Source organism: Mytilus trossulus, chromosome 7 (assembly GCF_036588685.1).
Source record: "Mytilus trossulus isolate FHL-02 chromosome 7, PNRI_Mtr1.1.1.hap1, whole genome shotgun sequence".
NCBI lineage: Eukaryota > Metazoa > Mollusca > Bivalvia > Mytilida > Mytilidae > Mytilus > Mytilus trossulus.
The window spans coordinates 67,127,176-67,140,087 of record NC_086379.1 but is presented as its reverse complement, the minus strand read 5'-3'; the positions used below and the strand labels follow the sequence as shown (position 1 = coordinate 67,140,087).

The window sequence follows — 12,912 nt, the reverse complement described above, 5'->3', positions numbered from 1 at the left end:
TTTATAATTATTTCGATTGTTTTAAACGCATTAAACATTGACTGGAAGCGTTCGCATTGGCTAACCGGTGTGATTTTGATTATTTTATTAGCGGTTTTACAGGGAACCGTTTTAGAGATACCCATGCAGACAATATTCTGTATTGCTCTTGGAGGACACGGACGAGTACCAGTTTCTACTAAGAACCATAAATTAAAATTGATAATTAATTATAATCTTCTCGCAACGTGCGAAAACGATATAGATGAGTGTATGCAAAATATGTTTGAGGCATACATGGGAAATTTACATGCAAACGTCTCAGCCGTTCTAGTCAGTGCAACGAAGGATGTAAAACTTAAGGATTATGAGCTCTATGTTCGCGATGACATTCGAAGAATGATATATTCTAAATTGTACCTCGAAGGCATGGCATTTTGCAAAATGCGCTACAATGAAATTGATGGACCTCGTCTTCAAAACTTTTGGAGTACATATAGAGATTATGTTACGAAAGAGTTAAAATCATTTCATATCCACAGTATTTGTAAAGAGCGCATGGACAATTTTATGGTCGTTCACAGAATGTCAAAAGTTTTGAGAAAATGTGGACAATACCAAGATCTCATCCTTTTATCAGAGGGGGAAACGAAAGCCTACACGTACTGTGATCGTGAATTGTATAACAATTACGCACGCACGTATGGAGATCCTTTATTTGAAACTTCCGCCGACACGGGTAGGATTGTTGGAAAACGGTTTGACTATACATTAGTTCTGGATGGCGACACAACCGTTCCAGAGGGTACTGTTATCAAATTATTGGATGTGGCAGCCGGAAATCCGGATCGTGGAATAATACAACCAGGTATTGAGGTTGATTGTAAGAAAGGGGACACTCTTTTTATGCATTTAGACGCGATGCGACAAGTAATCAACTTACCATTGACGAATGCTATAACCGCTCTTTTCGATCATTCGTCGTTTTTCGGGAAAGGGTTAATAAATAACAAATTATACATTCAGAAAGTGATCGGATATAAAGCGAAATTGATCGAACGTGTACCAATAGATGTACTCAGCCATGACTCTTTTGAAGCATCTATTATGAATGTTTTGTATGTTGGTAGTATACCGCTCAGGGAAGCGCCACCCTATAACTATGTCACATGGGGTATAAGGGAAAGAAGATGGAACAAAGGAGAGGTCTTATTAGCTATGTACTACTCGCCGAGATTTTTAGGAAAACCTCTTAGATATTTGCAAAGAAAATTCCAGAAAAACTTTGTTGAACCTACAGTAAGAACCATTTCAAAACACGATTTTGTATTTTCATTTATTGCTCATTGTGCACTGAGACAAATGTTTGTAAAGCCGCTCCTGCTACTATTTCTAATTGTTCATATGTTTGGCACTTTTAAAAATGAATATGCTTCTATATCGATGACTATGTTTCTAGTAATCATATTCCCAAAATTCGCAACTTGCAAAAGTAAAACGTATAAAATAGTTATTATAGAAACAATAGCCTCCATTTTGCAATTTACACCGGAAGCAGTAACAGGTACAGTCAGGATCTTCCGTGCGTTTCATGCAATTATAACAAACAACACGCACTGGATACCTCAAAGCGCCGTAGAAGAAGAATTTAAACGTTCAAATCATTTTGTTTCAGCATTTCGCCACTTGTGGGGATATTCTTTATTTTCCGTTATATCAGTAGCTCTAGTGTTTGTGTTCATAGGACATAGATTCTTGTTTCTCTTCATGGCAACGACTGTATTCTTGCTACCAATATTTACAGCAGTGACATCACATTCGTTACAATATTCCGTAAATTCTCTACAAAGTAAGTCAAAGATAGCCAAAACATCTGCTTCAAAAAAGGCTCACTTTTCTTTACTCGTACCTAACGCAGTAGAACAATTCTCTAAAAATCAAGTTATATTAAAATCCCAAACGAAGCTGGATCTTCTTTCAGCAAAGAATATACTTTCGAATTTGGATAAAAATATTAGAGATTTTAGAGATATATTATAGCTATGAACAGTACTTTTATTTTCTTTGCAATTAACTGTTGATGCATGTATAAATAATATGAATTATGTACATTTTGATTATTGTTGCATTGCATGTAGAATGAGTCAGAGTTGTAAACAGTGTCATATGCCAAAAAAATATTTCACATTTGTTTTAAATTGATTTTCTTATATCCTAAATGACAGAAAAAAAATATTCAAAGAAAATATGAAATCTGAATTTAGTGGATGTTATTGAACTAGCGTATTTTAGATAACTTATATGATCATATAAGTAATGAATCACGAGTAAAATTAAAAGATTAAACAAAATCAATTAGGAGACATATAGGTATCAAAGGTACCAGGATTATAATTTAATAAGCCAGACATGGTTTCGTCTACATAAGACTCGTCAGTGACGCTCAGATGAAAAAGTGAAACAAGTACAAAGTTGAAGAGCATTGAAGACCCAACATTCCAAAAAGTTGTGCTAAATACGACTTAGGTAATATTTGCCTGTGATAAGTTTTGTAAACATGAAAATAAAATGACCATACAATTGATATTCTTGTCAACACCGAAGTGCTGACCACTGGGCTGGTGATACCCTCGGGGACGACACGTCCACCAGCAGTGGCATCGACCCAGGAATGTAAATAGTTTTTTTCTTACCTCCTATACATTTCTAGGAATATGATTGGTTAAGAGCGACCTCGTGGAGACCGTGTATATTCAATATTAGGTTAGTAGGTGTCAGACCACCAATTACTCCGTCCAATTTAGAACGTATGTAAAAGTAGACCTACTCTGACACAAAATAGTGCTTTTGATGTCCTTGTTTACTTAAACTAACGTACAAATTTGCAGAAATGAAACTTTTGGTGAAAGATAAATATATCTAGATCATTTTGAGCCAAAATTTACTTGTCTATGAGTTTGCATTAAAAATTGAGGATTAATGCGCTCCATAGTATGCTAATTTTAGATTTCCAGAAAACCAGGTTTTTGTTTTGGAGTACTTCTATTTAAAGGTCAGTCATTTTGTTAGAAGGCTTTAAAGGTATGCTGAAAATTGGCATGTAGAAAGCTGAAACATGTACAATTCAGGATATACCTGGTTTCTATGAAGTTAAACTTAAGGTAAAAATTTTAGAAAGCTGTGAAAATTGCAAAATTTGGTTGAACAGATAGGGATTTATAATTGGTGGTCTGACACCTAGTAGGGAAGCGGGGCTCATTTCAATACACGGTTAGTAGTGGATTTACGACTTAGGCACTGTTTGATTATTTAAAAGTATTGAAAGTTCTGTTTAATATTGTTATATCAAGGTTATTGATAATAGATATTTATCGTTTACATAAGTTTTTTTAGTGCAGACCAATTGAAGAAGGTTCTTAAAATTGAACACTTGAACACTTCGATACAGAAATAAGAAGATTTGTTATGATAGCAAATAAGACAACTTGAGTCTAAATTCAACAAATAAAGTTAGTCGGTAAGATAAATTCGTTACATAGTGTGCTAGAACACACTATGTAACTAATAATATGACCAGGTTATTCGTTGGTTCGGTCATATATCTGAGTAGGTTGACACTCTCCTTTGTTAATGTCAGTGGGTTCTTAATTAGCATATTTCTTTATATTGTTCTCCATAGTAGACAAGCCACTCCCTCGTGTTTGTCAATTGCTTGTTAGCGCCAAATATCTAGCTAAACATCCTGTAATTATACCCTATACTTTAAGAAGATTATGTTTTCAAGATGCCCATATCATGATCAATGCAAAATAATAATACCAAGACTTTAAAATAATAGTTAGTGTATCAACCTCAATTTACCAATGAAAATGTTTAAAATCAAATTAAAGCGGTATATTCAACTATGTGCAGCACTGTCCCTTCAATGAAACATTCTTCGGAATTAATGTGCGTCTTCACCAACATATACCATTAAAGAACTTCCATGGTTATTCTAACATATTCAATTGTAAATTACTGGATTAATTTATGGTATTTAAAAAAGGTTCAATTAATAATCATCATGATGGTAATACTAGGATAGTGTTAGCTACAGAAAACAAATATAAATGATTAATTCGGGTTGAGTTCAATTACATTTATGCGAATTCCAACAAACATAAATAAAGAGGTAAAGGAACAGTAAATGGGGTATGTCACAAATTGTTTTAAAATTTTGCATATAGTTGGGCTCGTTGAATTTATTTATATATAATTTAATTTTGGATGTAACGCTTCTTCTGATTGGCTGACGTTATTTTGTTATGAGGCCATAGAAATAATTTAGTCATGTGACCGTGACGTCATCAACGTTTTTCATGTTTTTCTACGGTTTAAAATGGAATTAAGAATTAAATTATAAGAAATGACTGTAATATTTTGTCTGCCTATTCGAAAAAACATAAAAAATGTGGTGCACACTATCAAATAACCCGCTACGCGCGTTATTTAGTGTGCACCAAATTTTTTATGTAATTTTTCAAAGACAGAAAAAATATTACAGTCATTCCTTGAGGGAAATCGTGAAAATAATACATTTATCTCTTTAATTACTGATTGAATTCTTTGAATTTTTGTATAGGAAGCACATGAAATCGACGAGAAAAAAAATCATACATTTAAGAATTGAATGCTTCTTTTTGTAAATTTATTGGGGTGTATAAGCGTTGACCGAAGTACATTTTGTATGAAGCGCTTCCTTCTAAAAATGTACGCACGGTCAACGCTTTTACAACCCTATAAAGTTACAAAAAGAAGCATTCAATACTTATAATTACATTTTTTAGCTAGGATCATGAAAACACGCTTTTTATCCACTTGTATTTAATTTACCTGTGCACTTTATTGTGGGACCTCGTGTCATCATGCATGATAAATGTTATTGTCTCATGCAATTGTTTACGGAATAACATGTGATGTGCTGTTAGCCAATCAGAATAACGTATTATAATGAAACATACATCTAATGTAATTATTAACCTTTAAATCATCAAATTTCATATTTTTACTTAATAGATTCTTCAATAAAAAAAAAATAATCATATATCCCTCAGTTTTAGTTTGTAGCCCGGATTTGTTTTCTTTCTATCGATTAATGAATTTTGAACAGCGGTATACTTTTGTCACCTTTATATATTTACCGCCTTCGTTTTTGGTGTATAAACAAATCCATAACCTTGTCTGTAGAAAAAAAACACCGACAAAACTCGATGAATTAGGGTCTACAACGCAATAGGCTGGTCCTCTCCCTTGCAACATACGGGTATCAAAGTCAAACATTATACCTCTTTGATTGATGTATACCATATAAATGAAGTTTGTGGTGACCCTATTATTATTTTACATCATTAAAACGGAAATGTTTGTATTAACAACATGTAGGTTTTTAAGAAAAATCTATGGAGTAAAAATTGAAAATGAAAAATTAAATAACGTTTTCGCCGAATTTTCTATACAAATGGGCACCTATTTTGAAAGAAATCAATCAGTTATGTTTAAGGGGGAAATATAAGAGTTAAAGGCATCATTTTTTCGATTTCAGATACAGGTCAACAAAGCCAAATGTGTATGTAAAATGTTAAGATAGTCTGTGACGACTAGGAAGGACAGTAAATACCATGAACTTCATCATAAAAAAAAATAAAAATGTGCCGTAATGAAATTTGAAAGAAAAATATTCGGGTCAGACTTGGCAAAGTGTCTTGCAAGAAGCAGGACATTGTTTTCCTTGCTTGAGCACTAGAGGCCGCACAAGGTTTTTTTTTACGGGGTCAGTATTTTTCATATAGTCGACTTATTGTTTTCTTGTCCCCGGTTTTTTATTTTATTTCCCTACTTCTGAACTATAGCTTCAGTTGTCTACACCTAAATTGGGCCCATCGCCCTAGTATTGTAACTTTTTTCAGATATGCCTCAAAACAACAGTTTTTAATGCTGTCTCTTATTTGTCATCGTTTGCCTTTCACCACGGGGTGGTCGATGTGCTTGGATCCTCTTCCTAATGATTTTTTGTTCATGGTTTTCTTTTAATTATAATATAAAGCACAGAATTAAAAGCATTCATCAGCTAAGAGTGAATATGTTCCAAACGAAGATTAAAACAAAATCGCCGAACAGTAATACTCACGACGACTTAAATGCCCTAGAGGGGTTTCCATCTTTCAAGCCTTCTACAATAAAGAATTGTGATACTCACGACGATTTAAATGCATTATAGGGTTTTTCACCTTTCAAGTCATCCAAAATATAGAACAGTAATACTTGCGACGATTTAAATGCTCTATAGGGGTTTTCACCTTTCACAAGTCATCCACAATATAGAACCGTAATACTCACGACGATTTATAGCTTTATATGGGTTTTCACCTTTTAAGTCCTCCACAATATAGAAACTCAGTTATAATACTGGTAGATGTTTCGTCCCCGAGGGTATCACCAGCCCAGTAGTCAACACTTCGGTGTTGACATGAATATCAATAATGTGGTCATTTTTATAAATTTCCTGTTTACAAAACTTTTGATGTTTTCGAAAAAGTAAGGATTTTCTTATCCCAGGCACAGATAACCTTAGCCATATTTGGCAATACTTTTTGGAATTTTGGATCCTCAATGCTCTTCAGCTTTGTACTTATTTGGCGTTATAAATATTTTGACATGAGCGTCACTGATGAGTCTTATGTAGACGAAACGCGCGTCTGACGTACTAAATTATAATCCTGGTACTTTTGATAACTATTTACACCACTGGGTCGATGCCATTGCTGTTGGACGTTTCGTCCTCGAGGGTTTCACCAGCCCAGTAGTCAACACTTCGGTGTTGACATGAATATCAATAATGTGGTCATTTTTTATTAATTTCCTGTTTACAAATCTTTTAACTTTTTCGAAAAACTAAGGATTTTCTTATTCCAGGCATTGATTACCTTAGGCATATTTGGCACAACTTTTTGGAATTTTGGATCCTCAATGCTCTTCAACTTTGTACTTGCTTGGCTTTATAAATATTATGACATGAGCGTCACTGATGAGTCTTCTGTAGACAAAACGCGCGTACTAAATTATAATCCTGGTACTTTTGATAACTATTATAACTCTCATAAACAACACAAATGTATACTCTATATATATAGCTGACTATGCGATATGGGCTTTGCACATTGTTGAATGCCGTTTGTTGACCTATAATTTTTAATGTTTGTGTCATTTTGGTCTCTCGTGGACAGTTGTCTCATTGGCAATCATACTACATCTTCTATTTTATACCTAGTACATCTGCTCAAGTTTATCACGAGGACAAAAACCTGGAAATATTTAGATCAGACTGATCAAACTCATATAGAAGAGTCTTGTTTTCTCACGTAACACATGCTGGTGTGTAAATAAGAAGAGCGTAAATGGCTTTCTTTATGATAGGATCTAAATAAAGGCAACAGTAGTATACCACTGTTCGAAAGTCATAAATTCATTGAGACAAAAACAAAGCCGGGTTACAAACTAAAACCGAGGGAAACAAAATAACTATACGAGGAAAACAACGAAACATCAGAAGCACTAAAGTGTACAAAAGAACAACGACAATGCAACACACAGAGAAACGAACTATAAGATAACAACTGCCATTTTCTTGACTTCATGCAAGATTGTGTAAAGAAAAAAAAACACACTCAGGACAAATAATTGACAATCTAACATTGAAATAAAAAAAAACAAATGAGAACCGAAGACCATGTAAAGCGTGTACGATCTCAGATGCTGATGAAGAGTGAGCAGCTCCTAGAGAACAACGAGTTTCCCATAAAGGTGGGTACTGAAACGAAGGAATGGAATCTATAACAAAGGAACCAGGTATGTTTTCATTTTTTAATAGATACATATAGAACATGGACACGCTTCATATCAATTACTAGTATCTTTCTATAATTATTTAAGGAATGGCTGTAATATTTTTCTGTCTATGAAGAAATAACATAAAAAAATGTGGTGCACACTAAATGACCTGTGTAGCGGGTTATTTTAAAGTGTGCACCACATTTTTTATACTATTTCGAATAAACAGAAGAAAAAAAAATTCAATCATTTCTTAAGATTTAACTTTGAATTCCATTTTAAACCGGAATAAACCATGAAAAAACGTTGATGACGTCACAGTCACCTGACAAAATTATGTTTATGAGCTGACAAACAAAAAAAACTCCGCCAATCAGAAGACGCGTTAAATCCAAAATTAAATTATTCCAAAAATAATGACAAACTCGCATTTCTAGTCGTTATGAAACCTATAATTAATTCATACTTAAGTGTATGAGTTTTTGATTCAAAAGAACTGACATGATCTGATCATTCTTTGCTTTTACAGCCTTTAGTGTTTCGATTAATAAAATATTTATGTACTTTAGTTATTTTAATAATGGGACATCTCGGACCATAACAATCTCTAACATAAGTTGTGAGAATAACTTATGTTTTTTTTTAAATTCTATTCGCTAGTATGACATTTTAAAGTTTATTCTTTTCTATAGCCTGTAAAAAGTAAAATCACAAAAATACTGAACTCAGAGGAAAATCAATTTGGAAAGTCCATAATCACATGGCAAAATCAAAAAACAAAACGCATCAAAAACGAATGGACAAGAACTGTCATATAATTCAGTAGTTTTCGTTTGTTTATGTGTTACTTATTTGGTTTTCGTTCATATTTTTTTACATAAAGTTGTTAATGTTTGTGTCATTTTGGTCTTTTGTGGATAGTTGTCTCATTGGCATTCATACCACATCTTCTTTTTTTATATTATATTAATTTACCGGACAGGTGATGCACATGCAGGCACTCGTCTCAGAAAAAAATATTCCTATATAGAGTGCCTTGTGAGGTGATGCTTAATACTCGATTATAAACAAAAGAGTAGGATTTGAGTTTTTTCCAGTTTGAATAAATAAAGGCAACAGTAGTATACCGCTGTTCAAAACTCATAAATCCATGGACAAAAAACAAAATCGGGGTAACAAACCAAAACCGAGCGAAACGCATTAAATATAAGAGGAGAACAACGACACAACACCGAAACGCAACACACACAGAAACAGACCAATCATCAGACAAAACACCACGAGAATAACAAATGTAACATGAAAACCAAATACATGAATTTGGGACAGACAAGCACCGTGCCACGTATTATCTCAATATCTCAAAAATAAGAGAAAACACAAACGACTCAACGTTAAAATGCAACACAAAGAGAAACGAACAATATTATAACAATGACCATCTTCCTGACTTGGTACAGGACACTTTTAAAGGGGAACAAAAGTGGTGGGTTGAACCCGGTCTCAAGGCATGCCAAACCCCGCACCCCAATGGCAAAGCCAAATACAACACTGAAACGACAACACAACACCACAGGACTACAATACAAACAAACAGGAGAACACAATAGACACAGAAAAACATGATTAATAGATAACAAAAAGCATCAGGCCCAAAATCCAATACGCCAAAAACGCGCCCCTTCCACACAAGACTCACCAGCGACGCCCAGACACAAAAGATCGAAAGTGAAAAAAGTACAAAGCCGTACAGCACCGAAGATCAAAAGTTGAAAAGGTTTCGCAAAATACGGCACTGTCTTTATGCCCGGGACAAGAACATTCCCACCATACAGAACAACTCACGCTATCGCAAACAGTAAATCTATCAAATGAACACGAAAGAGACACACACAAAGAAACTAAAGCATCAACTAATTACAGAAAACTAAACCCGAATACATAACGCCCAGATATAAAAGATCGAACGTGAAAAAGGTACAAAGCTGTACAACACTGAAGATCAAAAGTTGAAAAGGCTTTGACAAACACGGCACTGCCTTTATGCACGGGACAAGAACATCCCTACCATATAGAACACCCAATGCAAGTAACAACGTGTCATTTAATTTGAGAGACGTTTAGAATCAAATGGATATATACGTTGAATAAACACAGCATGCGGTATTCTACTTCGTCTACTAATTTACACTCGCCTCGTCTTATTAAAAAGCTGTTTAAAAGATCTAGTTTATATGCTGCCCTACATTTATCAACAACAGCTGCAAGCAAGTAAAAAAAATGCCATTGTATTCTTAAACGTTTGAAATGTGCTAATTGCTTTTAATATGACACGTCAAATTTGTCATTGTAAACAAGATTGTATTCCTAAACTTTCAGTTTGTAAAGCCAATTTAAAAATTTAACCTCTAGCTTTCGGAATAGCATTAGTTGACAAGGGAAAGCTGGCGAGAGAACTTTATGATAGCCATGAGGAACTGGACAGATGACGTTTCTACAGAAATGAAAATTGGAGGAAAAATACATGGATTTACGATTTCTGCCGTCATCATTTTACTGAATCTTCCGGCAGCTGCACTAAGTATAGTACCACAATTTAGAGGGAAAATTCGGAAGTCGTTATATATTGTTAGTATTGGGATAACGGATGTTCTGGTTGGGGTTTCCTCGTTTGTGATGACAGATTTGTACGAAAATGTCCGAGTAGAAAGTTACGTGACCTGCAGACTAAAGTTTGTTCTGTTTAATACTGCTTTCATTGCATCCATGGTCCACATTCTAGCTATATCATTGCAACGACTATACATCATGCATAAAATGTCTAAATCTGTTGACATTGGATCAAAACAATGGCATATCATAATTGCATCGTGGGTTATTTCCTTAGTAAGCAATGGAATAGTTTTAATTTGGAGTAAAAGAGAAGACGTGGACACTGTATGCAGGTACTACACGGGCAACGATGAACAAAAAGATTCGCTATATTCCGGTATTGTACTGATTTTTATTATTATTGCCAATCTGGCAACAATTGTTGCAATATTGGTAAAAATAGGCATTTATGCGAGAAGTTATCCAAACTCTACTATTTCAAAAAGTAGCATTCGTATGATAGTTAATCTATTGATAATAACTGTTATGTACATAGTATGTGTAGTACCATTAGCATGTGTTCAACTTTACAGTTATAGCTATCCGAGTTTTAGGTCAAATCGACCATACGCTTTTGCCTTCGCAATGCTTAATTCTATCTGTAATCCAATAGTTTATATCATCAAACTAAAGGAGTACCGAAGCGTACTGGTAGAATGTCTCAAATTCATTGCAGGAAAAATGTGCGGTGGATGTGGGTCTAAGATTCATGTCGATAACCCAAGAAACACGCAGAATGGCGTAGGGAATCAGGACAATCCCCCGGTAGGTCATAATACGGAAGAAAATCCAAATCTAAGTGTAACTGCAGAAGCGTTTACATCTATCTATAAAGGAGAAAACTCTTCAGAACATAGCGATACCAAACAACCAGAAGTCGAGACAGAGAACGATCAGAATGTTTGTAATACAAGATTTATATACGTTGTAGAAGTGGATCCTCGGAACTCGGTTATGTAAAGTAAAACAGTCCCATAGAAGTGACTAATGCTAAAGAAAGACCCAGTTTATATTTTTTTGTTTTCGTATGGAACTTTATTTTATGAAATCCTTTTCTCAATCGCTTGGACATTACAAAGCTCTCAATACTACTGCCTCTATAGGACATTACAAAGCTCTCAATACTACTGCCTCTATAGGATATTACAAAGCTCTCAATACTACTGCCTCTATAGGACATTACAAAGCTCTCAATACTACTGCCTCTATAGGACATTACAAAGCTCTCAATACTACTGCCTCTATAGGACATTACAAAGCTCTCAATACTACTGCCTCTATAGGACATTACAAAGCTCTCAATACTACTGCCTCTATAGGACATTACAAAGCTCTCAGTACTACTGCCTCTATAGGATATTACAAAGCTCTCAATACTACTGCCTCTATAGGACATTACAAAGCTCTCAATACTACTGCCTCTATAGGACATTACAAAGCTCTCAATACTACTGCCTCTATAGGACATTACAAAGCTCTCAATACTACTGCCTCTATAGGATATTACAAAGCTCTCAATACTACTGCCTCTATAGGACATTACAAAGCTCTCAATACTACTGCCTCTATAGGACATTACAAAGCTCTCAATACTACTGCCTCTATAGGACATTACAAAGCTCTCAATACTACTGCCTCTATAGGACATTACAAAGCTCTCAATACTACTGCCTCTATAGGACATTACAAAGCTCTCAGTACTACTGCCTCTATAGGATATTACAAAGCTCTCAATACTACTGCCTCTATAGGACATTACAAAGCTCTCAATACTACTGCCTCTATAGGACATTACAAAGCTCTCAATACTACTGCCTCTATAGGACATTACAAAGCTCTCAATACTACTGCCTCTATAGGATATTCTGTGATTGATATATTAAATTCACTGACTCAAGTTTTTTGTTATGACTAGATAACATAAAAACTTAAAAGTTTTAAAATCAACAGTGTTTTTCTTTCTTTAAACAATTAGTAGATGATTTACCAAAGAAAGCTTTCTTTATCATCAATGAAAAATTTGAGATAAAAGATTTTTAAATTTCAAAAACTCACATTATTAAATTGTATCAATTTTTTTATTCTGTTAACTTGCATTGGTCTTCTATTTTCTAGAAAGGTCAACTTCTTGAAAGCTAAGAAAATGTGAGAAGACATTTTTTCTATGTATGGCATACTACGAAATTAAAGGATACATATTTATCTATTGATTGACATTTACTAAATACACTAATAGTTTTCGAAGGTACAAGGATTATAATTTAATACGCCGGATGCGCGTTTCGTCTTCATGAGACTCATCCGTGAACTTCAGATTTAAATAGTTTTGTCAACAGGAAATTTGCTAAAATGAACATATACTTGATATTCATGTCAACACCAAAGTGCTGACTACTGGGCTCGTGATACCCTCCG

At 34.3% G+C, this 12,912-nt stretch overlaps 2 protein-coding genes across 2 annotated transcripts; both read left to right on the top strand.

The window, feature by feature from the left end:
* The first annotated feature begins 261 nt into the window (after positions 1-261).
* On the top strand, positions 262-4,817 carry LOC134726607 (uncharacterized). Its single transcript, XM_063591018.1, has 2 exons — positions 262-1,278; positions 4,806-4,817. Exons 1-2 carry the CDS (start codon positions 262-264, stop codon positions 4,815-4,817), a joined length of 1,029 nt encoding a protein of 342 aa, XP_063447088.1.
* Positions 4,818-10,314: 5,497 nt separating this feature from the next.
* LOC134726606 (sphingosine 1-phosphate receptor 2-like) lies at positions 10,315-11,457 on the top strand. The gene has a single exon (XM_063591017.1). The coding sequence runs from the start codon at positions 10,315-10,317 to the stop codon at positions 11,455-11,457; it is 1,143 nt and encodes a 380-aa protein (XP_063447087.1).
* The last annotated feature ends 1,455 nt before the right edge of the window (positions 11,458-12,912 follow it).